The 26,678-nt window shown below is 43.6% G+C and overlaps 1 protein-coding gene across 3 annotated transcripts in view; it reads right to left on the minus strand.

Annotated features, from left to right (window-relative positions):
• Window positions 1–26,678, minus strand: part of nek11 (NIMA-related kinase 11) — a 355,541-nt gene that overhangs the window by 116,197 nt on the left and 212,666 nt on the right. For all 3 annotated transcript variants that reach the window (XM_072283318.1, XM_072283316.1, XM_072283319.1), the window contains exons 10-11: window positions 13,690–13,809; window positions 8,577–8,670 (exon numbers count right to left, since the gene is read on the minus strand). In XM_072283318.1, coding sequence (XP_072139419.1) covers window positions 8,577–8,670; window positions 13,690–13,809 — 214 coding nt within the window. The remainder of the gene's footprint in view (window positions 1–8,576; window positions 8,671–13,689; window positions 13,810–26,678) is intronic.

The following is a 26,678-nucleotide window of genomic DNA, read 5'->3' on the forward strand; positions in this document are numbered from 1 at the left end:
TTATCAAGACAAACTTGCATGGACAAAAACGTTGGAACTTATTTTATTTACAGATTTACAGAATGGCTTCAGCTCGACCACATTTTACCCAGGGCAGTGTAGCCCGCCAAGAGTGTGCGTGTCTGTGTCCTGTTCACCAATGTCACTTCCGGTTCCGGGTGACCCACCCACATTGCACACTGGGAACTGAAGTTCTCTATTAGGTATGCTCAAAATAACACAAAAACAATTAAAAGAGATTAACAAAGCAATGAAGATTCAAGGAAGAGCAGTAGATGCAGCAATAAAATGAGTAAAGATGTTGGAAGGATTGTGGTGAATAGAACTGATTTTATATTTGCTATACTTGACATTTTTATGCGCAGTGCACTCAGTGGCCTCTTTATTAGGTACATCTACTCCTTCCTGCAAATATCTAATCAGCAAATCATGTGGCAGCAACTCAATGCAGACATGGTCACGGACAGGAGAAAATCTGCAGATGCTGGAAATCCAAGCAATACACACAAAATGCTGGAGGAACTCAGCAGGTCAGGCAGCACCTATGGAAGAGTATTGCCGAAGGATCTTGGCCCGAAACTTCAACTGTACTCTTTTCCATAGATGCTGCCTGGCCTGCTGATGTTCCTCCAGCATTTTGTGTGTGAGACATGGTCATGGGCTTTATCTGATGTTCAGGCTAAACGTTAGAACGGGGAAGAAATGTGATCTAAGTGACTTTGATTGTGGAATGATTGTTGGTGCCATTAAACCCCTAACCTTAGTGTCATCCACAAATTTGTTGATCCAATTTACTACATTATCATCTAAATAATTAAATATAGGTGATTAACAAAATCCGACTCAGCATCAATCCCTGCGGCACGCTAGTTACAAGCCTCAAGCCAGAGAGACTATTACCACTCTCTGGCCTCTCTCAGTAAGCCATTCTTGAACCTAATTGACTACTTCATTGTGAATGCTAAATGACCTGAGTTTTGGACTAGCCTCCCATGCAGGGCTTTGTTAAAAACCTTCCTAATTCCCATTAGGATAATGTCTATCAGTTTTCTTGGTAACTTCCTTAAAAAAACGCTGTTGGATTGCTTAGACCTGACCTGCCACATACAAAGCAATGTTGACTATCATAATCAGATGTTGTCTATGCAAATACCTATATATCCTGTCCCTTAGAATACCTCCCAATAATTTATTTATCACGCTCATCAGCCAATAATTTCCTGGCTAATTCTTACAGGCTTTCTTAAACAACAGAATAACATGAACTATCCTTCAGTCTTCCAGCTCCTCACCAAGAGCTAAGGGTGTTTTAAATATCTCTGCCAGGGCCTCTGCAATTTATGCTCGCCTCCCATATGGACTGAGGCGACATCTCCTCAGGCCCTGTGGATTTATCCACCCTAGTTTGCCTCAAGGTGAAAGCATCGCCTCTTCTGTAATCCAGACACGGTCCATGACCTCAGTACACTTGAGTCTCAGTCCTATAGTGTCTGTGTCCGTTTTGCAAGTAAATACAGATCCATGGGAAAAATATTGCCAGTGAACATCGCAACAAAGGCCATCATCCTTCAGACAGTTCACGAAACATCTGCAGGTTTAACCTACAATTAATATAATCGCCAACACAAGGTATTCTGCAGATGCTGGAAATCCAGAACAACACACCCAAAATTTCTGGAGGGACTCAGCAGGTTAGGCAGCATCCATGTAAATGAATACACAGTTGATGTTTTGGGCTGAGACCCTTCGTCACGTCCTGTATTCATGGGTATTGATGTACGGTTGAATGAAAATTAAACTTGAACTTGAAAGAAGAGGGGATGGAGGCTAGAAATGGTAACTGCGGGGAAAAAAACTTTAAAAAAATCATGGACTTAATGTGCTATAACTATCAAGGTTATGAACCTCAGGACAGGAACTTTGGTTTTGACAAATAAAACACTTTGAACAGGAAAAGACATGATGGGTCTTATTAGCAACCTTCTCCATAAATGCTGATGATTCACTGATCCATAAACTCTATGAGACTCACAGACTACACATAGACAATAGACCAAAAGAATTAGGTCATTCAACACATTGAGTCTGTTCCACCAATAAGGACATGCCTGATTAAGGGAAGGAACAACTAAGGCTACCTAAACTCACATTCCTCCAAGAGGACCACAAACTTGTTGCAGTGTTTGGAGGCTTGCGTGCCTCAATAACCCAGAAAGCTATGTTGGCTGGAGTCAGGACCTCGTGCTCTGCTTCTTGGTAGGGCTATCCATGCCAAGCAGGTCAAAGGATAGAGGCCAGACTAAGAATAGTCCACTAATCTTCCAGGTTCAGGCGTTCGGCTCGGGGCCAACAATCCTGACCAGTCAAAAAACTTGTTACGGAAACTGCAATGAAAAGTCCTCCTATATCTATGTGTGACAGTATTCCCAAGTCTCCACCCAGGACTTGCATGGCTGACAGTAGTGAAAACCAAGAGGAAGCTACTGGCACGATGAAGGAAGCCGCTCAGACAAAGGACCCTGAACCATATCTGGGACACCATAGAGAAGATGGCCAAGGACAAACAGAAATGGAGGACCTTCAATCCAGTCCTAAACACCAGAAGTATAACGGGCAGTAAAAAACACTCATTGAATGAATCATACAAGTCTCACAATCTGGAAATTAAAATGTCATTGTCAACCATACCAGTAGAATAATGGTAACAGTGGTATTTATATATTGACTTTTATGGAATAGAGCATTTCAGAGGTTTAAGAGGATTGAAGTTAGATAAAGTTTAAGAGCCAGGCTTTATAAGGCATTGGCCAGACCACATTTGGAGAACTGTGAGCAGTTTTGGGCTTCATATCTAAGAAAGGATGAGCTGGTATTGGAGAAGGTCCAGAGAAGGTTCACAAGAAGGATCTGGGAATGAAATAGTTAATATATGAAGAACATTTGATGGCTCTGGACCTGTACTTGTTGGAGTTTAGAAGAATGGGGAGGGGGGAGGGGAATCTCATTAAAACTTATCGAATATTGGACAGACTGGAGATGCAGAGGATGTTTCCAATAGTGGTGGATCTAGGACCAGCAAAGCACGGCCTCAAAATACAAGGTTGTCCCTTTTGAACTGAGACAATGAAGAATTTCTTTAGAACATAGAATAGTACAGCACAGTACAGGCCCCTCAGCCCAAAATGTTGTGCTGACCCTCAAACCCTGCCTCCCATATAAGCCCCCACCTTAAATTCCTCCATATACCTGTCTAGTAGTCTCTTAAACTTCACTAGTGTATCTGCCTCCACCACTGACTCAGGCAGTGCATTCCACGCACCAACCACTTTCTGAGTAAAAAACCTTCCTCTAATATCCCCCTTCAACTTCCCACCCCTTACCTTAAAGCCATGTCCTCCTGTATTGAGTCATGGTGCCCTGGGGAAGAGGCGCTGGCTATCAACTCTATCTATTCCTCTTATTATCTTGTACACCTCTATCATGTCTCCTCTCATCCTCCTTCTCTCCAAAGTGTAAAGCCCTGGCTCCCTTAATCTCTGATCATAATGCATACTCTCTAAACCAGACAGCATCCTGGTAAATCTCCTCTGTACCCTTTCCAATGCTTCCACATCCTTCCTATAGCGAGGCGACCAGAACTGGACACAGTACTCCAAGTGTGGCCTAACCAGAGTTTTATAGAGCTGCATCATTACATCGCGACTCTTAAACTCTATCCCTCGACTTATGAAAGCTAACACCTCATAAGCTTTCTTAACTACCCTATCCACCTGTGAGGCAACTTTCAGGGACCTGTCGACATGTACCGCCAGATCCCTCTGCTCCTCCACACTATCAAGTATCCTGCCATTTACTTTGTACTCTGCCTTGGAGTTTGTCCTTCCAAAGTATACCACCTCACACTTCTCCGCGTTGAACTCCATTTGCCACTTCTCAGCCCACTTCTGCATCCTATCAATGTTTCTCTGCAATCTTTGACAATCCTCTACACTATGTACAACACCACTAACCTTTGTGTTGTCTGCAAACTTGCCAACCCACACTTCTACCCCCACATCCAGGTCGTTAATAAAAATCACGAAAAGTAGAGGTCCCAGAACAGATCCCTGTGGGACACCACTAGTCACAATCCTCCAGTCTGAATGTACTCCCTCCACCACCACCCTCTGCCTTCTGCAGGCAAGCCAATTCTGAATCCACCTGGCCAAACTTCCCTGGATCCCATGCCTTCTGACTTTCTGAATAAGCCTACTGTGTGGAACCTTGTCAAATGCCTTACTAAAATCAATATAGATCACATCCACTGCACTACCCTCATCTATATGCCTGGTCACCTCCTCAAAGAACACTATCAGGCTTGTTAGACACGATCTGCCCTTCACAAAGCCATGCTGACTGTCCCTGATCAGACCATGATTCTCTAAATGCCCATAGATCCTATCTCTAAGAATCTTTCCCAACAGCTTTCCCACCACAGACGTAAGGCTCACTGGTCTATAATTACCCAGACTATCCCTACTACCTTTTTTGAACAAGGGGACAACATTCGCCTCCCTCCAATCCTCCGGTACCATTCCCGTGGACAATGAGGACATAAAGATCCTAGCCAGAGGCTCAGCAATCTCTTCCCTCGCCTCGTGGAGCAGCCTGGGGAATATTCCGTCAGGCCCCGGGGACTTATCCGTCCTAATGTATTTTAACAACTCCAACACCTCCTCTCCCTTAATATCAACAGGCTCCAGAACATCAGCCTCACTCATATTGTCCTCACCGTCATCAAGTTCCCTCTCATTGGTGAATACCGAAGAGAAGTATTCATTGAGGACCTCGCTCACTTCCACAGCCTCCAGGCACATCTTCCCACCTTTATCTCTAATCGGTCCTATTTCACTCCTGTCATCCTTATTTTCTTCACATAATTGAAGAATGCCTTGGGGTTTTCCTTTACCCTACTCGCCAAGGCCTTCTCATGCCCCCTTCTTGCTCTTCTCAGCCCCTTCTTAAGCTCCTTTCTTGCTTCCCTATATTCCTCAATAGACCCATCTGATCCTTGCTTCCTAAACCTCGTGTATGCTGCCTTCTTCCACCTGACTAGATTTTCCACCTCACTTGTCACCCACGGTTCCTTCACCCTACCACTCTTTATCTTCCTCACCGGGACAAATTTATCCCTAACATCCTGCAAGAGATCTCTAAACATCGACCACATGTCCATAGTACATTTCCCTGCAAAAACATCATCCCAATTCACACCCACAAGTTCTAGCCTTATAGTCTCATAATTTGCCCTTCCCCAATTAAACATAGAACATAGAATAGTACAGCACAGTACAGGCCCTTTGGCCCACATTGTTGTGCCGACTCTCAAACCCTGCCTCCCATATAAGCCCCTACCTTAAATTCCTCCAATTAAATTAAATTTTAAAAAAGTGGTAAAATTAAAAATTTTCCTGTCCTCTCTGATGTATCCTTTTCCATGATAATGCTAAAGGCCAGGGAGCAGTGGTCACCGTCCCCCAGATGCTCAACCACTGAGAGATCTGTGACCTGACCCAGTTCATTACCTAGTACTAGATCTAGTATGGTATTCCCCCTAGTCGGCTTGTCCACATACTGTGACAGGAATCCGTCCTGGACACACTTAACAAACTCTGCCCCATCTAAACCCTTGGAACTAATCAGGTGCCAATCAATATTAGGGAAGTTAAAGTCACCCAGGATAACAACCCTGTTATTTTTGCACCTTTCCAAAATCTGCCTCCCAACCTGCTCCTCTGTATCTCTGCTGCTACGAGGGGGCCTATAGAATACCCCCAATAGAGTAACTGCTCCCTTCCTGTTCCTGACTTCCACCCATGTTGACTCAAAAGAGGATCCTGCTACATTACCCACCCTTTCTGTTGCTGTAATAGTATCCCTGACCAGTAATGCCACCCCTCCTCCCCTTTTTCCACCCTCTCTATCCCTTTTAAAGGACTGAAATCCAGGAATATTGAGAATCCATTCCTGCCCTGGTGCCAGCCAAGTCTCTGTAATGGCCATTACATCATAATTCCATGTATGTATCCAAGCTCTCAGTTCATCACTTTTGTTCCTGATGCTTCTTGCATTGAGATACACACACTTCAGCCCTTCTACCTTACCGTCTTTACACTGTTTATTCTGCCTCTCTTTCCTCAAAGCCTCTCTATATGTTAGATCTGGCTTAACTCCATGCACTTCTTTCACTGCTCTATCGCTCTGGATCCCATCTCCCTTGCAAATTAGTTTAAACCCTCCCGAACCATGCTAGCAAACCTACCTGCAAGGATATCGCTCCCCCTCGAGTTCAGGTGCAATCCATCCAATCTGTACAGGTCCCACCTTCCCCAGGAGAGATCCCAATGATCTAAAAATCTAAAACCCAGCTCCCTGCACCAACTCCTCAGCCACGCATTCAACTGCCATCTCCTCCAATTCTTACCATTACTGTCATGTAGCACTGGCAGCAATCCTGAGAACGCCACCCTTGAGGTCCTGTTCTTCAGCCTTCTGCCTAGTTCCTGAAACTCACACTTCAGGACCTCATCCCCCTTCTTGCCTATGTCGTTGGTCCCTACATGTATCACGACTTCTGGTTGCTTTCCCTCTTGTACCAGGACGTCGTGCACCCGGTCAGAGACATCCCGGACCCTGGCACCCGGGAGGCAACAAACCATGCGGGTGTCCTTCTCACGTCCACAAAATCTCTTGTCTGCTCCCCTAACTATAGAGTCTCCAATGACGACAGCTCTCCTCTTCTCCACCCCACCGTTAGCCAGCAGATGGTGAATCTGTGGAATTCATTGCCATAGATGTCTGTGGAGGCCAAATCACTGGGAATATTTAAGGTAGAGGTTGACAGGCCCTTGATTACTCAGGGCATCAAAAATTACAGGGAGAAGACAGGAGAATGGGATACTCAAAATTCTGTAATGCTTCAAAACTCAAAATCTTAGGATTCTCATTCAGATATGCATTACAAAAAAAAGGCAGATTTCATCTGTAGAATATCTCCACAAGAATACAGAAGACCCAACACTGCTTCATCAAAGTATAAATGCAGATACTTCTAAAGTTTAGAACCTTTGCAGCTGAAGGAATGGCCAATAATCAAAGTTTAAATACAAAACTCAGAACACTACAGTGATTGCATATAAAAGAGGCATTTGAATTAGACTGCCAAGATTTGGCTTCATAGCTGGCTGTCAAATTGAACAGAAGACAGAAAATTGGGAAATACATTACAATGAGATTTATCTTTTTTCCCCACAGTCTTCATTTTCAAGAAATTTTGGCCATCTTTCAACTACAAGTTTCTAGGCTTAGAGTAAATTGAGCTTTAGAAAATTAGAGCAATTTTGTGTACTATCCAATTGGATGGAATTTTGAGAAGTAAACGGATATAAAAGGCAACAGCAAGAAATTGAATTGAACATTGGGAAATTTTTTTTAAAGTCTCTTACTTTCTTCAACAAATGCAACACAAGAAAGTTGCACAAACTCCATGGAGAAAATTCTAGCATTTTATTCCAGATTCCAACAGAGGGCATGTAATAGAATAGCAGCAATGGAAGGGTTAATCAATAACCACCCTGAAGGTTTTGCACTGTTGTTTTAGATGACCCAGTGATAATGGTTCAACTTTTCTCAACTGACTTCTTGCGTAATTGTCTTCTCCCATGAGGTTGCTTTGCTTCTGGGGTTGTAAAAAGCATCTTGCGCTCCATCAAAAGTTAATAGATCAGGTGTGATAGAAGCTCTATTGCTTCCACACCATTTTGTGGATTTCCAAGAGCATTCCAAATTTTGGAAAACTTTGCAAGTGCAAATAATGGAAGATAATTTTGTATGTAAGCTTATTTATCCAAAGTTAAAACATTCTTCTGTAAAACAGAACAGTAATTACATGGAGGCAATCCTATGTCTGAAGTTGCTATTGAAATCAAGGCATTTATTAAGAGTAATTTAATTTCAGCACATATACTAAGCAGCATCTGAACAGATCCTTACTGTGACTTCCTTGATAGTATTACAGAACCCTGCATTAATTCAAGTTACTTCCTCTTCCTAACTCTTGATACAGAATAGATTATGTTGTAGAAATCTCAGAACCACAGGCAGTTTCTGAAAATAACCATGACCAGCACTATCTCAGGTAGTGGGTTCCAGAACCCTGTTATCCACTGACCGGACGTCAAGTCTCTTTATTCAGCTCACCATTCCCCACTACTTAGTGCCATTAATCACTTTGTCATAAAAGAAATGAAAAAATAAACATCTTCTTATATCATGCAGGATCTTCTAGATTCAGTTAAAACTGAATTAAATTGAGATAGCTTGTTTTTCTATTCTTGCCATACTTTTATATAGCTCTTAACCAGACTGCCACAGTTAATTGTTGCTGTTAGATTTAAATACATGTATTGAAATTTTAATGATCACCAAAATATTTTTTGATAACATCACTGCCATCCCTGTACTTAGAAACCCTGCAGGGAGGATGGCAAATATTGTACTGGGTGCCTTCCATCCCTACCAATCACATACTGACTTACATGCAGAACATCCACGCTGACTTGCTGAAAATTGCGATTCCTCAGTTGCTGCATGCGTCGATGATTTTCCTGGTATTTCTCCTCAGCCAGCTGCCTATTGGTATGAAACGGAGAACATCAGTTCTTTACATCTTGCAGCGCAGTCGGTTTGAAAGCAACTGTATGTGCTAATCAACTGAACCTAGTGAATACAGATAACCAAATAAAATCAATACCTTATCGGAATAACGAACAAAATATAGAAAGAAGACAACTTCAGGCTAGTAATCCAGAAAATGGTTGCTCTTATAATTCTGGATACATACATTAAAATATAATGATTAATAAATTTAACCACACCAGCAAATTCTTGACTGTAACACCACCCATATTTCTATCTATAAGGGGCAGATTGTGAAGTCTTTGTACTTTCTGGAAAAATAATTGTTGAAAAAGAAATGGTGGATTCATACATTCATATTATCTGCTTAACTATATACCATAAAAATCATAGTCCACCCTAATCAGCTGCTGCAGAAAAGTTCTGACAACTGTCTCAGTATAGAAATCCCTGGGCTCAATTGACCAGGCAATATTAATTTTGACAACAAAAATACTGTGACACAGATGAGAGAAGCTCGTTTAGCTCAACTGCCAATTTTATTGCGACAAGCACAAAAACAGATGGAGCGCTAAGAGCATCCACTCCGTCACGTACAGATGGGGGAGGTGGTTATTACACACGCTGGTTACAGTCAGAATGACAAACACACAAGCGAATAACTGTAGTATAACCCGAGCAAAAATGTGACAATAAATGAACTGGAACATCCCACCATAACCCCACGAACACATTTTAAGACAAGAACAATAAATAGCACTGGTATGTTGAGACCACGGCCCCGCCCAGAGAGGCACACTGCGCCCACCCGAGGGGTCAGCCGTCCCCTGCAACCAGAGTCCACAACAAAGTCCAAGAGTCCTGGTGGTGGTTGATACTGCTGCCTGGGGCATCGGGTGGTCTATGAAGCAGCCCCCCCCCCCCCCGCCTCCCCAGGAGAGGCACTGCAAGAGCTGCTTGGTAAAGCAACAGGCAGGGCAGCGGGAGATTCACTTCCTTCCTTCAGCCTAGCTGGGTTGGTGGTGGGCTAAGGGCCAATGCAGCGCCAGCCGATCCCGGTGCAGCCTTCCACCACCCAGGCAACCACACCCGATATATCACATTTGGAGATGCTGTCGAGCACCTCTCCCAACCCGTTCCAGTGGCTTTCCAGTCCGGTGGACAGCGCCCTCTTCTGGGTGGGGCAGTAGACCCACCATGTACTGCTGTATTGGTGCCCTAGGCTGATGGCCCGGCCCCTTCTGGGACGCGCAAGCATCTCATCAGTGCACAGACAGCTCCACGTCCCGCCAGTACCCAATCCGACAGAAGCGTTCGCGCAACTTGCTCAATGTCTTTATGACCCCGAAGTAGCTGCCCCCCCCACCAGCCTGTACATCAACGGCACCACTGTGGTGCAGAAAACCAGCAGACCACCAGCTGCAGGAAATGTGTGCCATCGTCGGAGAACTGCCACCGTTGGAACAGCAAGCAACCCGTCCCGCATCTCCAGAATGCCCGCTGAGAACATGGAGCTTTGGCTTCCAGGTCCAGGGCAGAGACTGCTAGCCACTCTGATCACCATCCCACGCTCACCCATCCCCTCGCACGGGACCGCTCACCTGCTTGCTGCGCAGCTGCTGGTCAATGGCGGGGAGGTTCACCTCGCCGCCGGCCGTCACTTGAAGTGCCACCATCATTGGCTTGTTCCTGGATCCACGGTGTTGCGCTGGGCCGCTGTGAGACCAACGGTGGCTGCTCCTGCGCCCGCCTGGTCCACTTCCTGAAGCTGCTCTGCCGGAGAGCCACGGCTTCAGTGCTGGGGTAGAGTGTTGGCCCCTGGCACATCCTCAGCAGGACAGCAGGTCCAGGCCAACGATGCAGGCGTTCCAGATATCAGCTAGCCAAAATTCGTGTTCCACTGTGTTTCTCCCCACTGCCTCCTCTTCCCTCTCATCGCCGGTAACCGCTGCCAGCTGGACCGCCATCACTGACTGCCCAGGCCGGGTGGCTTGCCCTGGTTAGGATAGATACCCAGACAGATGATGGTGACGATTGACCCTGTGTTCACCAGCTCATGGCATCTGATGGCCCTCCGCCATGCAGTCCACTTATAAGCCCTGCTTCTTCATCCAAATGGCCCTCCTGGAGAGGAGACAACAGGGGGATTCTCAGGCAGTGTGGCTCCCTGAACCTCTCCAGATGCAATGGTACCAGCCGCTCGGAGCCTTACCTGGCGCGAGCCAAGCTTCCTAATGGCTCCACTGGGCTGTGGAATGGTACTGGTGCGGAGCAGTCCCAGGCCACAGAGCCTGTCTTGGCACACCGGCAGCAGAGATCGCTCCATGGCATGGGGTGGGGCCCGTGCGGCACTGGTCGTACCTGTCTCACGGGCTCACGAGTTTTCTGCTCCGCCTCGGTGACACAAGCCTGGGCTCGTGGCATGCGGAATGACGCTGGAATGCCGGGGGGGCGGAATATGCTAAAATAGATTCTGCCCTCCCTGCCTCGGCCAGCAATGATGCCAGGCGAACATGCTGCCAAAGGCACTCCAGCATCAGCCCCTTTACAAAGGCGCGGAGGGCAACCTCCTCCTGAGCCGCGGGAGGGAACTGGAGGTAGCCATGCCGAGCACGGTGCTGGAGATCTGCTGCAAACGCCCCTAGGTTTTCTCCCACACAGCGCCGTCTGCTACACAGTTCTTCCCTCATTGCTCCCCCGATGGCCTCTGCTCAAAACGCCACTACACGGGCCCTGTTGTCACGCTGCTCAACCAGCACTAGGCCAAGGAGGGCTCGCAGGCCAACCCCTCCAGAGCCAGGGCAAGGTGCGCCACCTTCTCGGTGGGGCTCCACCCACTGTGCATGCAGCAAGCTTGACTCGCGCCAGGTAAGGCTCCGAGCGGCTGGTACCATTGTATCTGTTGATGCTCAGGGTGGGCCCTGTGGCATTAATCGCTGCGGTCCACTGGTCTTCCTCTCGCTCCAGCAGCGTCAGTGGCATCTGCCGTGCTGCCTGTCCTCCCTCGCCTGCGGCGTCCTGTGTTCCTCAGTGCAGGACACAAGGGACGCAGGTGATGCACTCTGCCATGTTCCCCAGTGGAGAGCCAGGGTAAGCTCGACCTGTTGGGGTTCTCTGTGAAAGCACGATGCTGGGTTCCCAGGCCCTCTCTCTGAGTTGGCATTCCGTCTTCGGGAGCCCGTCCCTGGGGTGCGGAGGAGGCATACGGCTCAGTGCCTCGACTTATTCCCCAGGTCATAAGATGCTCATACGACATCACAGCTCTTCAATCTCGCCATCAGTTTCTAATCCCGCTCCTGACACCACTGTGGTGAGCATTTGGACCATGATGTCAGACGAGAGAAACCCGTTTAGCTCAACTTCCGGTTTTATTGCGACAAGTACAAAAACAGACCGGGCACTGAGACCCGGGGAGAGAACGCAATCAGTCAGATACAGATGGGGGAGGTGATCATCACACACTCTAGTTACAGTTAGAGAGATCCACAAATACGCAAGCGAATAACTGTATAGCCCAAACTAAAATGTAACAACAAATGAACTGGAGCATCTCACCATAATCCCATAAATGCACTTTAACGCAAGAACAATAAGTAACGCTGGCTGCCATGAACGCTGAGCCAAGCTGTTGACCATGCCCCTGCCTGGAGCACACAATATGTTGTCCACTGGCATGTTTTGATGCCAAGATCAGGGGTAGGGCAGTGTACTACAGACCTAATGAAGTCCCTGTGATGAGGGGTTGAGAGGTGAGACAGTCAATAAGAGCTTTGTAACAGGGTTTCAACCCTGCAGTGGAAAACCTTCTGACTCAGGAGAAGAGCATTATCCATTGAACCACAATCTTTGCCTGGAAGGCTAAGGAATTTGGATTTATTCTCATCTGAAAACAGGAACCCTTACAGTGACTTATTACAGTTTTCAGACTTAAGGGGAAGTTGGACAAATTATCAAGGTAAAATCATCTAACCTCAAATTTAAACACTGAGGTTTATAGGCATCCGTTAGTCTCATGAGACCATGGATTTGTGCCTTGGAAGGTTTCCAGGGCGCAGGCCTGGGCAAGGTTGATGGAAGACCAGCAGTTGCCCATGCTGCAAGTCTCCCCTCTCCATACCACCGATGTTGTCCAAGGGAAGGGCATTGGGACCCACACAGCTTGGCACCGGTGTCGTCACAGAGCAATACGTGATTAAGTGCTTTGCTCAAGGACACACGCGCTGCCTCAGCCAAGGCTCGAACTAGTGACCTTCAAATCACTAGATGAACAGCTTAACTACTTGGCCACGCGCCAACACTGAGGTATTTGTTTTTTAAAAAAGGTAAGTCAAAATTCCAACCTAAATTTCATAAATCAAGAGTTAAATGAAGCATTTTCATTATGAGTTACTTGAGGAAATCTGGTCAAATGTTAATATTTGTGATGTTAAAAAAAAGAAAATAGCAAAAACAAGAAATGTTTAGAAAACAACTGTTTCATCATTTCTTTCATTTCAAATGTGACAGTGAAAGCTGGTTATTAATCATATTTTATGATAAGTCAGTTGTAAGGCAATGAGCCACACCAGAAGATAAATAGTGAAGGAAGAAATACATTTCCGGTCACATATCCAAGTGCATTTCCACCAGTTATATTCATGTCCTGATATCTTATTCTTTCAGTTTAACTGAAGCTGAATATGTCGGAGATGAGTTTAACCAGTGGCTAACACTTGCTCAAATATTGTTGTTGGAGGCCAAAGTTGAATATCGCTCCTCGGTAGGAGGTTATCACTCAAGCTTCAAGAAATGTTAGTTCATCACATAGTCACATCTGAATGAAATATAAAAAGGATTCATGTGCTGTCAGCTTTTAATGATCCAAGGTCATATTTAATACAAGGATGAACGTTTTAATGTTCAATTCACTTCATGTAGTGAGGATCAACTGGAATTTGAAAACAAAGTTAACATTTCTGAGCACTGAGTGCATTTCTTCCTCAAATGAAACACATGCTGCTCTTCTGCACATACTTCAACTTCTTAGCTTTTTCATCTGCACTCTGCAATTTTCGGAGTCTCATCCTCTCTCGTGGGGTCATTTTCTGAACTTCAGACTGCTCACGTAGTGTCTGCAGGTGAACTTTCTTCTGACTAAAAGAAAAACATTGAATAAAACTATAAAACTTCCATTTCTATGTACACCTTTACATCTCCTCCAGAGACTACAAAAGTACTTTACATCCAATGAATTATTAAGCGTAGTCACTTTTTTAATGTTGGAGAAACATTAGCCTATTTGTAAACAACAGTTCAAAGTACATTTATTATCAAAGTATGGTTACTATATAGAACCTCGAGAGTCATCTCCCTACATGCAGCCACAAAACAAAGAAGCTCAACAGATCCCGTTAAAAAAGACTGTCAAACACCCAATGTGCAAAACAAAAGAACAAATCATGCAAACATTATAAAGTGAGCAAATAACATACTGAGCTAAAGTTCATCCTTCCAGGTGAGGTGACGCCGCCTATGAGTCTGTTGGGGTCATATACTAGCCTGGTGCTCCTGATGTGACCTCCCATATATCAGCAAGACCTGACACTGATTGGGAGACCGCTTTGCCAAGCACCTATACTCTGTCCATCAGAAAAAGTGTGATCTCACAGTGGCCACCTATATTAATTCCACATCTCATTCCCATTCAAGAATGTCAATCCATGGCCTCCTCTACTGTCGCCATGCAGCCACACTCAGGTTGGAAGAACTGTACCTTATATTCCACCTGGGTCGCCTCCAACCTGATGGCATGGACATCGATTTCTCGAACTTCCAGGAATGGCTCCCCTCTCCTCCCCTTCACCATTCCCCATTCCTTTTTCTCACTCCCACCTTATCTCTTTGCCTGCCCATCGCCTCCATCTAGTGATCCTCCCCCTTTTCTATCTTCCATGGCCTTCTGTCCTCTTCTATCAGACTCCCCTTCTCCAGCCCTGTACCTCTTTCACCAGTTGACTTCCCAGCTCTTTACTTCATCCCTCTCCCTTCAGGTTACACCTATCACCTGGTGTTTTTCTCTCCCCTCACCCCCACCATTTAAATCTACTCCTCAGCTTTTTTTCTCCAGTCCTGCTGAAGTGTCTCAGCCCAGAGCTGTGCACTCTTTTCCATAGATGCTGCCTGGCCTGCTGAGCTCCTCTAGCATTTTGTGTGTGTCCTTGGAAGCGAGTTCACAGCCACGAAGCCAGTCATCACTGCCGTCAGACAAGGAGCCTTTTAGCTGCAGGCCACTGCCTCAGTTTAGTGTGGAGACGAGCAACCCTCGCCAAGCAGCAAGCTCAATGCCGGCCCATCCCTTGACTCTGGCCCTGACCTTCTCAATCCGGTCCAGCACTTAAATCGGCTAAATACCAGCTCGCTCCTCGCTCTCAGGCCCTGCTGTCTCGGCTCTGCTTTGCCTCGGATCTGCAGCTTTGAACTGGCTCCAAGTCTGCTCCAGCAATGACTAAACATTAGCTCACTCCTCACTCTGGGGCCTGGGTCCCACCACCTCAATTCGGCCTGCACGTGCCACGCCACAACCGTCCTGCACCTGCAAGCTCCATATGATAAACCATATAATCTGACATTGTGGGACATATACAAGCTCCATATAATAAACCATATAATCTGACATTGTGGGACATATATTGCCCATAGGAACAGCTACTTTCCCTCTGCCATCCGATTCCTAAAAGGACATTGAACCCATGAACACAACCTCCCTTTTTTTATCATTTCTGTTACTGCACTATTTTTAATTTAACTACTTAATATGCATATATGTACTCACTGCAATTGATTTACTTATTTTTTCTATATTATCATGTGTTGCATTGTACTCCTGCCACTAAGTTAACAAATTTCACAATAAATGCCAGAGATATTAAACCCGATTCTGATATATGGGCCAAAAACAAAAAACTGATAACTGCCCTGTTTGTCTTTAAAATATAGTGATGTGGTATCTTTTATACACATTTGAGAGCGCAGACAAGGCCCATGAATCGGATGAAGGAGTTCTACCAACAGACCCATATTAAAATAGCTTGTCAATCCAAATCTCCAAAGCTCACGCAGCATATCTAACATGGCAGTCCATTTCAAAGGGGTGAAACAAGAATAGAATACAAGGCAATGCAACTGTCACTGCTTTCACTGTAGCTTGCTGTTAAACCACCTACCTTCAACAAAAACGAGATTTAAAGAGGAGGAACGAATCAGCAAGATCTCAACCTCTTTTTTTGGAACACCTCAATTCAATTTGCAAACAGAGCATAGAGTTTCCAGTTGCCTGTTATGGTAATTCCCTGATCTTCTCTCACTCTAACCTCGCTTTACTGTCCTGTTTCATTCCCACTCAGGAATGAAAACCTGAGGAACAGAACCTAAGCTTTTGGCTAGACTCATTAGGCTCAAAACCAGACTTAGTTTGGAGATCAACACTTGTAAATGATGTTTTCATTTCTCCCACTTCATCTCACCAAAGCAGTTTTTTTTAAATTTACCTGCCCCCATTTCTATTCCTCTTTGCTTTGTATCGTCATCCCTTTTTCATTTAATCTGTCCTGCCTTCCACTTTATGATTGACCCTCCATTCTATTCTAAAATCTCCTCAACCTCTCAGTCTTGCATAGAATTTTTAAAAATCAGTTTAATCACGCACTTTTTCAAGTTCCACTGAAATGTTCAATTGTTTCTCAGCTTCTCACTCCACAGAAGTTTCCTGACCTGTTGACCTGTCAAACCCTTGACTAGCGAGTCCTGGGGTGGAGTCCAAAGTTGAGGGCCTGCTGTCTGCGAGACTGAGAGTCATGGGCCAAGGACTGGAGTTCCAGAGGCAGCCTGAGCTGAGGTTGCCTGTCAGAGTGTGAGTGTGAGTGTGAGTGTGAGTGTAAGAGTGAGAGTGAGAGTGAGAGTGAGAGAGATAGATAGATAGATAGATAGATGGTGGAAAAGCAGCTTGTTCCACTGTTGTTCACTCGCTTTTTTGTTGTTTGTGTTGTTCTGCCAAACATTGTGGGCATGCTATGTTGGCACTGGAATGTGTGGCGGCACTTGTGGCTGCCCCACCATCAGTTCTAACATCTTCTATATTTTGCCTTTGTGTAAACAAAATCTTTAAAATGTACCTTCAGAAGTCAGCAAATAAAGTAATCAAAATCTGTGGACTAAGATGATTACATTGTGAGATTGTTAATCTACATTGCTGAGTATAACTCTAGTAACAAATATTTCATCATTTCTTCTTGCATTAATTCACTTCCATTTTTCCTGACTAGGCTACATTAAGAGTTACAATTACCAACTCCTACATATGTGATTCTTCCTCCATGAATTTGGTAATCATTAGTTCAAATGATGGAAACAGGAATATACGTCCTTACAGACCACCATATACAAAGTCTTTATGTAGTTTTATTATTCATGTGTGGGTGTCAGATATGGACATCTACTAATTTGACTTTTCTGTCATTTTTACATCAAGTCGGATTTTAAGTTTAAAAAAAAATTCCCAAAGGATTTCAGTTCAGGAAACGTTAATTAAGATAGAACAAACTATGGGACTCAGTTAGGAGGGAAAAGATATGCACTCAAATCTGACAAGGTTAAATGTTTTTTTCTTATTTCTTTCATTGACAACAAGTTCCCCGAAGGGAATTGTTTCATTCAGAATTAATGAGGTTCTATGTTTCAGCTGGCTTTTGCAGACAGTAGACATGTTAATACAGCAGTTCTGTCAACTGTTTTGCCAATTAAAAATACATCATTTGCAAGCAATCTTTTGCTTTTACTTCCCCTGCACAAGCGGGATGAATAGGATGACAGTAGCATGTTCCCTGTAACTCCAGTAGCATTTACGTCTTTATTTTATACGGCTTGTAAATGCTTGTAGTTATACTGAAATTACCTTTCTTCCCACAACTACAGAAGAAAGGCTGCAAAGCAAAGGGATGGGAATTTGTCCTCTACTACATTGTGCAATGAGCAATTCAATAGTGTTCACACTCTGAACACCATTTCCAAAATTTGCTTCAAAAGAACTGAAATTCAACTGCAGTGTATAAAGTGTATACACTCTTATTACATCCCATCTGTAGTACGTGTTACGGGGGAGAATTTCAGCCCAACATTTTCTCCAGAGATTATTCAAGCTAATTAAATAACTACATGATCGGAACCTAATCTCTTCCACTACTACTGCGGGGCCTGTCCTGCCATACCAGACATGGCAAGTGCTGTGCAGATAGGAGGGAGGGATATAAGCTCATGAAATCTAAAGAGATGAAGACAAAAAATGAGTAAGAGTAGTTCAGAATGCAAACCAGATCCTCTACCCACTGTCCTCCAGTTAACTGAAAAATCAGCATCCCTCCGGGTTACAGTCAGTGCAATCGCTTTACAGTGCGAACGGGCATCAATCAGGTTTCGATTCCTGCTACTGTGCGTAAGGAGTTTGTACGTTCCCTCTGTGACCACATGGGTTTGCTGTGGGTGCTCTGGTTTCCTCCCATGTCCCAAAGTCAAATGGGTTAGTAAGTTAAGGACGTGCTATGTTGGTGCCAGAAGTGTGGTGACACTTGAGGGCTTTTTTCCGCACCTCCTGTTGGTCGTTAGTGCAAGGCAACACATTTCACTGTATGTTTCAATGTTTTGCTGTGCATGTGACAAATACAGCTAATCTTTAAGAAAAAAATAGTTCTAAACAAACAGAAGCACAGAGTAACAGGGTCGCTGAAGGCATTATGATCAGGGGTCTTCAACATTGATATGAATCGTGGTTCAGTAATACCAGCACTAACTGGGCTAATAACATCACAGCCAGATTGAGTCTACAGCAGATGGTAAGGGAGAGCAGTATGAAGTATGAACTTGCTTGACCTGCTGTAGATGAATCTGTCTATGACTGACACTCAATCAAAGTGTCCTCTTTCACACTGACAATATTCTTCACTAGATTGCCTGGCCCTTCCTTAACAATAATAGGGGAAGATTCAGAACAGATCCAGCAGCTCCAAACTTGGTAGTTCTCATTTTCGATGAACCACCAGCAAAATCATCATAACTGCTTCAATTTCCACTCTGTGGCTTCACATCCTGGCCTATCCTTTACTCTCTTATTAATATCTAACCAGGGTAGCAACCCTGATTCAATGAATACAGAAAGGCATTCGACGAGCAGCTGTAGGTAGACAGATGCTTACCTTGTGAACTATATCATTTTATATGCATAGTAAACGAGAGCAGCCACGCAACAAACTGAGCTAAAAATTAGCAGTGACGCAGTAGCTGGTGGTCTGTGTAGTTTTTTTTACAGCACCAGCGATCACTGATCTGGGTCTGATTCCTGCTGGAGCTTTTCATCACCCCACCCCCATCCCCATGACCATATGAGTTTCCTTCACAGCGTTCCAGTTCCCTCCCACATTGCAAATACATACAGTTAGGGTTGCTAAGCTGTGGCGATGCTATGTTGGCCACCTGCCCTTGCACATCCTTGCTGATTCGACACAAAGCAACACATTTCACAGTATGTTTCAATGTACATGTGACGAAGCTAATCTTCTTCTTAAAAGTTGCCCCAATTATGATGTGCTGAAAGAAACAGGATTATACAACGTGAATATTGCTGCCTCATCAATCTGCTCTCAACCACGTGCAAAATGATACAAAAATCAGTGCTGCACTTGCTTTGCCAATAACCGATCTAGGATTCACCGGGACCACGTGGGTCTTGACCTCGACTGAAATACATTCAGAAAGGCATGAATGCAGACGTGAAGGAGAATGACCATCTTTGAAACCAAACCAGCGTCTGAGTGCTGCTGGCATCAGTAACTTCTGGCTAAAATCCAATCGAGAGGGAATTTCTCCACTGGGAGGAATCGTACAGTACTGTGCAAAGGTTTGAGGCATGTATGCAACACACAAAATGCTGGAGGAACTCTGCAGGCCAGGCAGCATCTATGGAAAAGAGTACAGTTGATGTTTTGGAGTGAGACCCTTCATCAGGACTGAAGGGAAAGTCTAAACTGCTTCAGGGTAGGCATCCCTCGAAGAGACCTCGCCGTGTGGCAGTCAAATCACAAACAAGAGAAGACCCTCAGATGCTGGAACTCCAAGCAACACACACAAAATGCTGGAGGAACTATATAATATACATATATACATAGGTCAGGGCACCTAAGATTTTTGCACAGTATCGCAGTAATTTTATGTATTGCACTGTATTCCTGCCACAAAAAAATGAATTTCATGACATATGTGAGTGATGATAAACCTGATTGATATGGGTCTCTGTCGCAGACTGAGAGTGGGAAGGAAGCAGGGAGAGGGGAATCATGGTTGGGAAAAGGAGAAGGGAGAAGGGCAGGAGCAGGGCGCACCAGAGAGGCATTCAGTAATGATCAATAAACCACTTGTTTGGAATCAAATTACCTTGCCTGGTGTCTCAGGGCTAGGTGTGACTGTACCCACGCCAACCCCCGTCCCTGGCACTCCCACTCTGCCACCTGTCCCACACCCTTCCAAAGGCACTCCACCCTCGCCATAGCCAACATCCTTTGCTCCTGCCAGATTTACAAACTCGCTCTCCGCTCCATGTTGGCAAAAGTCTTAGGCATGCTATCTACATAATACTTTTGCACAGTACTGTATCTCACAAAAGTTTAATTGTGGTTGTTGAAAGCCTTTGACTAGATTGCTGGTACAGTGGTGCGGACAGGAGAGGATTGTACAGATCGCCAGTTGAGCAGTGCCATTAGGGGCACTCCTCTCTTCACATTTAATGCTGTTGCGACCCCTTTTAGTGCTGATTCTATCTGCACTCTCTTTCCTGGGAGCACCTCATAATTGCCTAGCAAGGTATCAGCGTGTCAGATGGAGTGGATTGAATCGAGCAGAACACCAAGTTCAGTGATTACACTCAAAAATAATCAAGCATCCAGAATTCACACAGCACAGAATATGGGAATAGGTTACTGAGACGAGGAGAGGTGAGACAGGCAAGGTGGAGGGTTTTGGAAATGATCATAAGGATTTTTAAATTGATATTATTTATACAGAGTCCTATGTAAGTCAAAGATCACAGCAGTTTATTACAACAAGGTTACCTGGCAATGGAAATTCCAAACTGCCAATAAGTCAGTCGTTCAGGTGCACTGCTGTACTCTGCATGACGTCTCACAGTAGAGCATGGATTTACCACGATGACTCAATATTTAATCTGAGAAATATCATTGCGGATCATGTGCCAAACTTTCCATCATATTATTAATTATTTATAGTGTATAACAGAAATTATTCTTCATCCTCTTCAATGCTTTCTGAGCATTTTTGATAGATTTATAAACGATTCTAAACGGCACACATAGAAATGTGGGTGCCAGACTGGAGTCGAGTTTGGGTTACTTATGGAAAATGCATCTTTCCATCAGTTTTGTGATCAAGTATCTGCCCAGGTCTTGATTACAAAATTCAAGGGTGGTACTTGATACTAAACATCCAGAGTGATGCTTCAGTGCTAACTAAGAAGCTGAGGCCTGACCTCTCTCAGCTAGATATAAAAGATCCTATTACAACGTAGAATATGAGGGGCCTTGTCAAGTGTTTTACTTAAGTTCACGTGGACAACATTGAAAGCTTTATTCTCAATTTCAACACTTCCTCGGAAAATTCAAGCGGATTTGCTAAACAGAACTCCACCTGTACACACACTATGCTAACCATCTCCAATCTCTTTTGCGTGTAAATTCTGCCCCAAAAGTACCTTCTCCAATTAGTTCCCTACAACTGGTTTATGAATTTTTAGTCTGTCCCATCAGAGAGATTTGGGCCAGTTAGAAGAGTGGGCTGAAAGATGGAAGATGGAGTTTAATGCTGATAAGTGTGAGGTGCTACATTCTGGTAGGACAAATCAAAATAGGACGTACATGGTAAATGGTAGGTCATTGAGGAATGCAGTAGAACAGAGGGATCTAGGAATAATGGTGCATAGTTCCCTGAAGGTGGAATCTCATGTGGATAGGGTGGTGAAGAAAGCTTTTGGTATGCTGGCCTTTATAAATCAGAGTGTTGAGTATAGGAGTTGGGATGTAATGTTAAAATTGTACAAGGCATTGGTGAGGCCAAATTTGGAGTATTGTGTACAGTTCTGGTGACCGAATTATAGGAAAAATGTCAACAAAATAGAGAGAGTACAGAGGAGATTTATTAGAATATTACCTGGGTTTCAGCACCTAAGTTACAGAGAAAGGTTGAACAAGTTAGGCCTTTATTCTTTGGGGCGTAGAAGGTTGAGGGGGGACTTGATAGAGGTATTTAAAATTATGAGGGGGTTAGATAGAGTTGACGTGGATAGGCTTTTTCCATTGAGAGTAGGGGAGATTCAAACAAGAGGACATGAGTTGAGAGTTAAGGGGCAAAAGTTTAGGGGTAACATGAGGGGGAACTTCTTTACTCAGAGAGTGGTAGCTGTGTGGAACGAGCTTCCAGCAGAAGTGGTAGAGGCAGGTTCAATTTTGTCATTTAAAAAAATTGGATAGATATAAGGACAGGAAAGGAATGGAGGGTTATGGGCTGAGTGCAGGTAGATGGGACTAGGTGAGAGTAAGAGTTCGGCATGGACAAGAAGGGCCAAGATGGCCTGTTTCTGTGCTGTAATTGTTATATGGTTAAATGAAGAGTAGAGAACCTCTTCCCAGTTTCCTCATAAATACATATTCAATATTGCTAACACAGGTTATCTGATGATTATCAGAATATTCATTTTGGAGACTTGTTATCTGCAATACTTTTTGCTGAATTTCCCACACAAGTTACACACTTCATAATTAATTCATGAGCTGTAAAGCACTTTGGCACATTCCAGAGGAGAGATGAAAGCCAAAGCTGATATAGAAATGCAAGTTTTCTTTTCTTTACCAGCAATTAAAAGTGTGGGGATTCCTACATTAACAGTGAAGAATGCCTGGATCAAGACTCCAAAATAAATGTTTACCCAAGGCATTCAATTTTCCACTAAACCCAATACCCATAGCTCTTTAATCAAAAAGAAACTGACAATTATCACTCAGCCTATGCCGAACAGAACACAATACATTATTTAAGCTCTCTAAACTGTCCTACATCTGAATTCTATATTAATTCAAATTTCTTTATCCAGATTCTCAATAGGATGGCAAAAGCTACTGAGGGAATAAATATCTTTCAATTTTTTTCAACGACAAACCTAAATGGTCAAATTATGACCTAACATTTCTTTATTAACTTTATGGTTATGATGATCAGCTTTAAAATTCAGGCCTTTGAGCAAGCAACTAATTATTTAGTAGGCATGGTTACAGATGGAATGAAGCAAAAGCCAGTTCCATTGCAGAAAAGTAGGTCAGCTATGAACAAACCTGGAAGCCTCCATGTACTCACTGTTGTAATTAACACTCAAGGATAAAAACAATCACCATGGCCACATGCAATAAGCACACAAAATATTCTGAAATTTGCCCATTATGTCACTCTTCCTCAACTCTCTCTTCCTTTTGGAAACTAATTAAAACTTGCTTCTTTGTTCAAGTTTTTTAATCTCTTGTTCTAATGGAACTTGGTGGAATTTTTGTATCACTCACAACACGCTGGAGGAACTCAGCAGGTCTGGCAGCATCCGTGGAAACGATCAGTCGACGTTTCGGGCCGGAACCCTTCGTCAGGACTGTAGGGGGAAGGGGCAGAGGCCCTATAAAGAAGGTGGGGGGAGGGTGGGAAGGAGAAGGCTGGTAGGTTCCAAGTGAAAAACCGGTAAGGGGAAAGATAAAGGGGTGGGAGAAGGGAGACAGGGAGGCGACAGGCAGGAAAGGTGAAGAAAGAATAGGGGAAAACACGGTGGGTAGTAGAAGGAGGTGGAACCAAGAGGGAGGTGGTAGGCAACTGGGGGAGGGGGCACAGTGAAATAGGGATAGAGGAAGGGAGGGGGAGGGAATTACCGGAAGTTGGAGAATTCTATGTTCATACCAAGGGGCTGGAGACTACCTAGACGGTATATGAGGTGTTGCTCCTCCAACCTGAGTGCTTCCCACTCCCATTCAGATATGTCCATACATGGCCTCCTCTACTGCCATAATGAGGCTAAACTCAGGTTGGAGGAGCAACACCTCATATACCGTCTAGGTAGTCTCCAGCCCCTTGGTAGGCATTGTATGGTCAGAAGGGATTAGTTAGTTAGCAATGTAATTACTAGTTTAATTAGTTCAACACAACATCATTGGTTGAAGGAGATGTATTCTTCAATGTACTATGTTTTGTTTCTAGTTAGATCTAGTCTTACACAAATACTAATGGCAGAGGATGTGTGTACTCATATGTAAATAAACTGAAGGCAGTGAACTTTCCACAAAACTCTAGAGCTTTGTTCTCGTGGTTTATGAAATATGTATTTGAAAACAACCCAATTAAATTACTACCAAGCATCTGTAATCTCTTTTTCCGACAAACAACTCCAGTTATTGTGATTAAGACACTCTCAAAGTTGTACAGAGCATTGTAACTGTCCAGATGCTATCAGCACAACTTTTTCAACAGTGCCAAGTTCAAAGGGGAGCAATATAGATGATAGTGAATCCATATGAGTAAACAGCATGTGAAATCTAATTTATGATCTGATTCATTCATGGGACATGTCCATTGCTGGAACAACTACCATTTATTGCCCATCTTTAATTGCTTTTGAGTTAATGCAATAAGGTGCACCATTGTTTGCAAGTCTGACTTGCACATAATTTGGAGTGTTTACAGTAACAGTGGACCGCTTCATAAAATCATAAGGAATAGGAGCAGAATTAAGCCACTCAGCCCATCAAGTCTTCCCACAATTTGATCATGGCAGATTTATTTTCCCTCTAGACCCTATCTACTGCCTCTTCCCCATTACCTTTGATGCCATTACTAATCAGAAAGGAGTGAAAAGTGAACAACATCCTTTTCTAAAGAAGCATTCATGAACGAGATGAGTTTTTCTAATAATCAATGGTTTTGTTGACCTGATTACCACTGCAAGCTTTTTAATTCTATACTGATGTAACTCATTGAGTTTAAATTCCCTAGCTGTCGTGGTCTAACTTGAACTCCCTTCTCTAAGTCATTGGAGCAGAATTTTGGAACAGGAATGCAGTAAAAAAAAACTCTTCCCTTGATCCTGCCTGCATGTTTATGCAGTAAATCAAAGACATTCATAAAAAAAAGACATGGGATGTGAAAAAGCTAAATAAAATACAGGCTAATAACAGTGAACTGATTGGAACAAAGTGGCAGAGAACAAAGACAAATTAATTTATGCTCAAGAATTCTCAGTTGATCTATGTATATGTTTTGGAATATGACTTCAAACCATTTATAGTCAAGTGTGTGATTTATGTGGTAATTATTTATGCAAATTCAATTCAACAGCTTGTGATTATAATATGCATTCCCTCCAATTAACATGTTGCCAATTCTCTTTCTAATTGCCCAGCCAGATAACACCCACGGTTTGCTACTTATTCCTTCATAATTGTAAATTTCATGAAAATCATATTCCAGTTTGTAATTACTATCTGCTATCTAAATGCCGATATGTCTTGCTCTGAATATATTAGTTTTAAATTATTTTAATATGATTTATATTTAGCAATTCATGACATAGTTTTTGCAATATGATGCTTTCACTCCAATTAGCAGCCAAGTGCTGGAGTGAAGCTAAAGCATAGATTGAGATGGGACTGTTTGTGAATCCTATGGAGTATTTATTCCATCTAAATATTACCTCTGAATACCCCAAAGAAAGATCAGTTCATTACAAGAGCTTTACTTAATTGGTTTACCCATGTACAAAATTAAGGGTCAATGGCTCCTCTGTTTAACCAGCAATAAAATTTGTTCAAAAAACATATAGCCTACCTGGCCCATGTTTATATTCTCCCAGAGCTTCCTCCCTGATATTTTTTCCTTTTAGTTTTGAAGATACAGCAGAGTAACGGACCTTTCCAGCCCGAGCCCGCATGGCCGAATTACACGCATGTGACCAATTAACCTACTAACGTGTGTGTTTTTTTTTGGAATGTGGGAGGAAGCCCACGTGGTCACAGGGAGAGCACAGAAACTCCTCAAAGAGAGCAGCGGAATTGAACCTAGGTCACAGACACCGTATTAGCGTTACACCAACCTTTACTCCACCATGCTGCCATCAACCTCGCGCTTTCTGCACAGCTTGCATTCCTCGCTATGTTATGTGTTTACTTAACTTGTCCTCAAGTGCTTCTCACCTCAGACAAGCAGGGGTTACAGTTTCCACATTCCTACCCATCTCTAACGGAAGGAGTATCTCATGGAATTCTATTGGGTATATTGATTTATGACATCTAATCAACTAATTTTTGTCTCACCAAAGATGGAAATATCATAAGGAAGGAGAAATTCTTCTTTGGTTGCAAGTCTAAATACACGCAAGAATATCAACTCATTTCCTAACAATCACGTCACTGAAGTCTACGGGGTAAAACGTGCAGAGAGGAGTACATTCCTCATCCCACTTAGCAATAGTAACCAAAAAAAAAAACAAATCTTACCCTGTATATACCTACCCACTCAAACTCTTAATTTTCAGTCTTCTCTAAAGCGTAGATCTGTACAAACTTCTCTCACAAGTGTAACCCAATGTCAGCCATTTTGTTGCACCTCTTTGCCCAATATAGTTATTGCTAATGTTCCAGCCAGGATCATCTTTATGCGAAGTCCAGGTGTTGAATTTATTATTATGAGACAGACAGAAGCCATTTGGCTTTTAATGTCCATGCGAGCACCAAAATGACCAATGCCATTCCCTCTCTCCTTATTTCTCCATTGTCCTACTACTTCTTCTCTCTTCCACATGCCCAATCAATTTCTTTGGCAAAATACCCACATTAAGAGGTAGCACATACCATCATACATTTTGGATTAGGGAGGAAACCAATGCG

The sequence above is a fragment of the Mobula birostris genome, chromosome 19 (assembly GCF_030028105.1).
Source record: "Mobula birostris isolate sMobBir1 chromosome 19, sMobBir1.hap1, whole genome shotgun sequence".
Classification (NCBI taxonomy): domain Eukaryota; kingdom Metazoa; phylum Chordata; class Chondrichthyes; order Myliobatiformes; family Myliobatidae; genus Mobula; species Mobula birostris.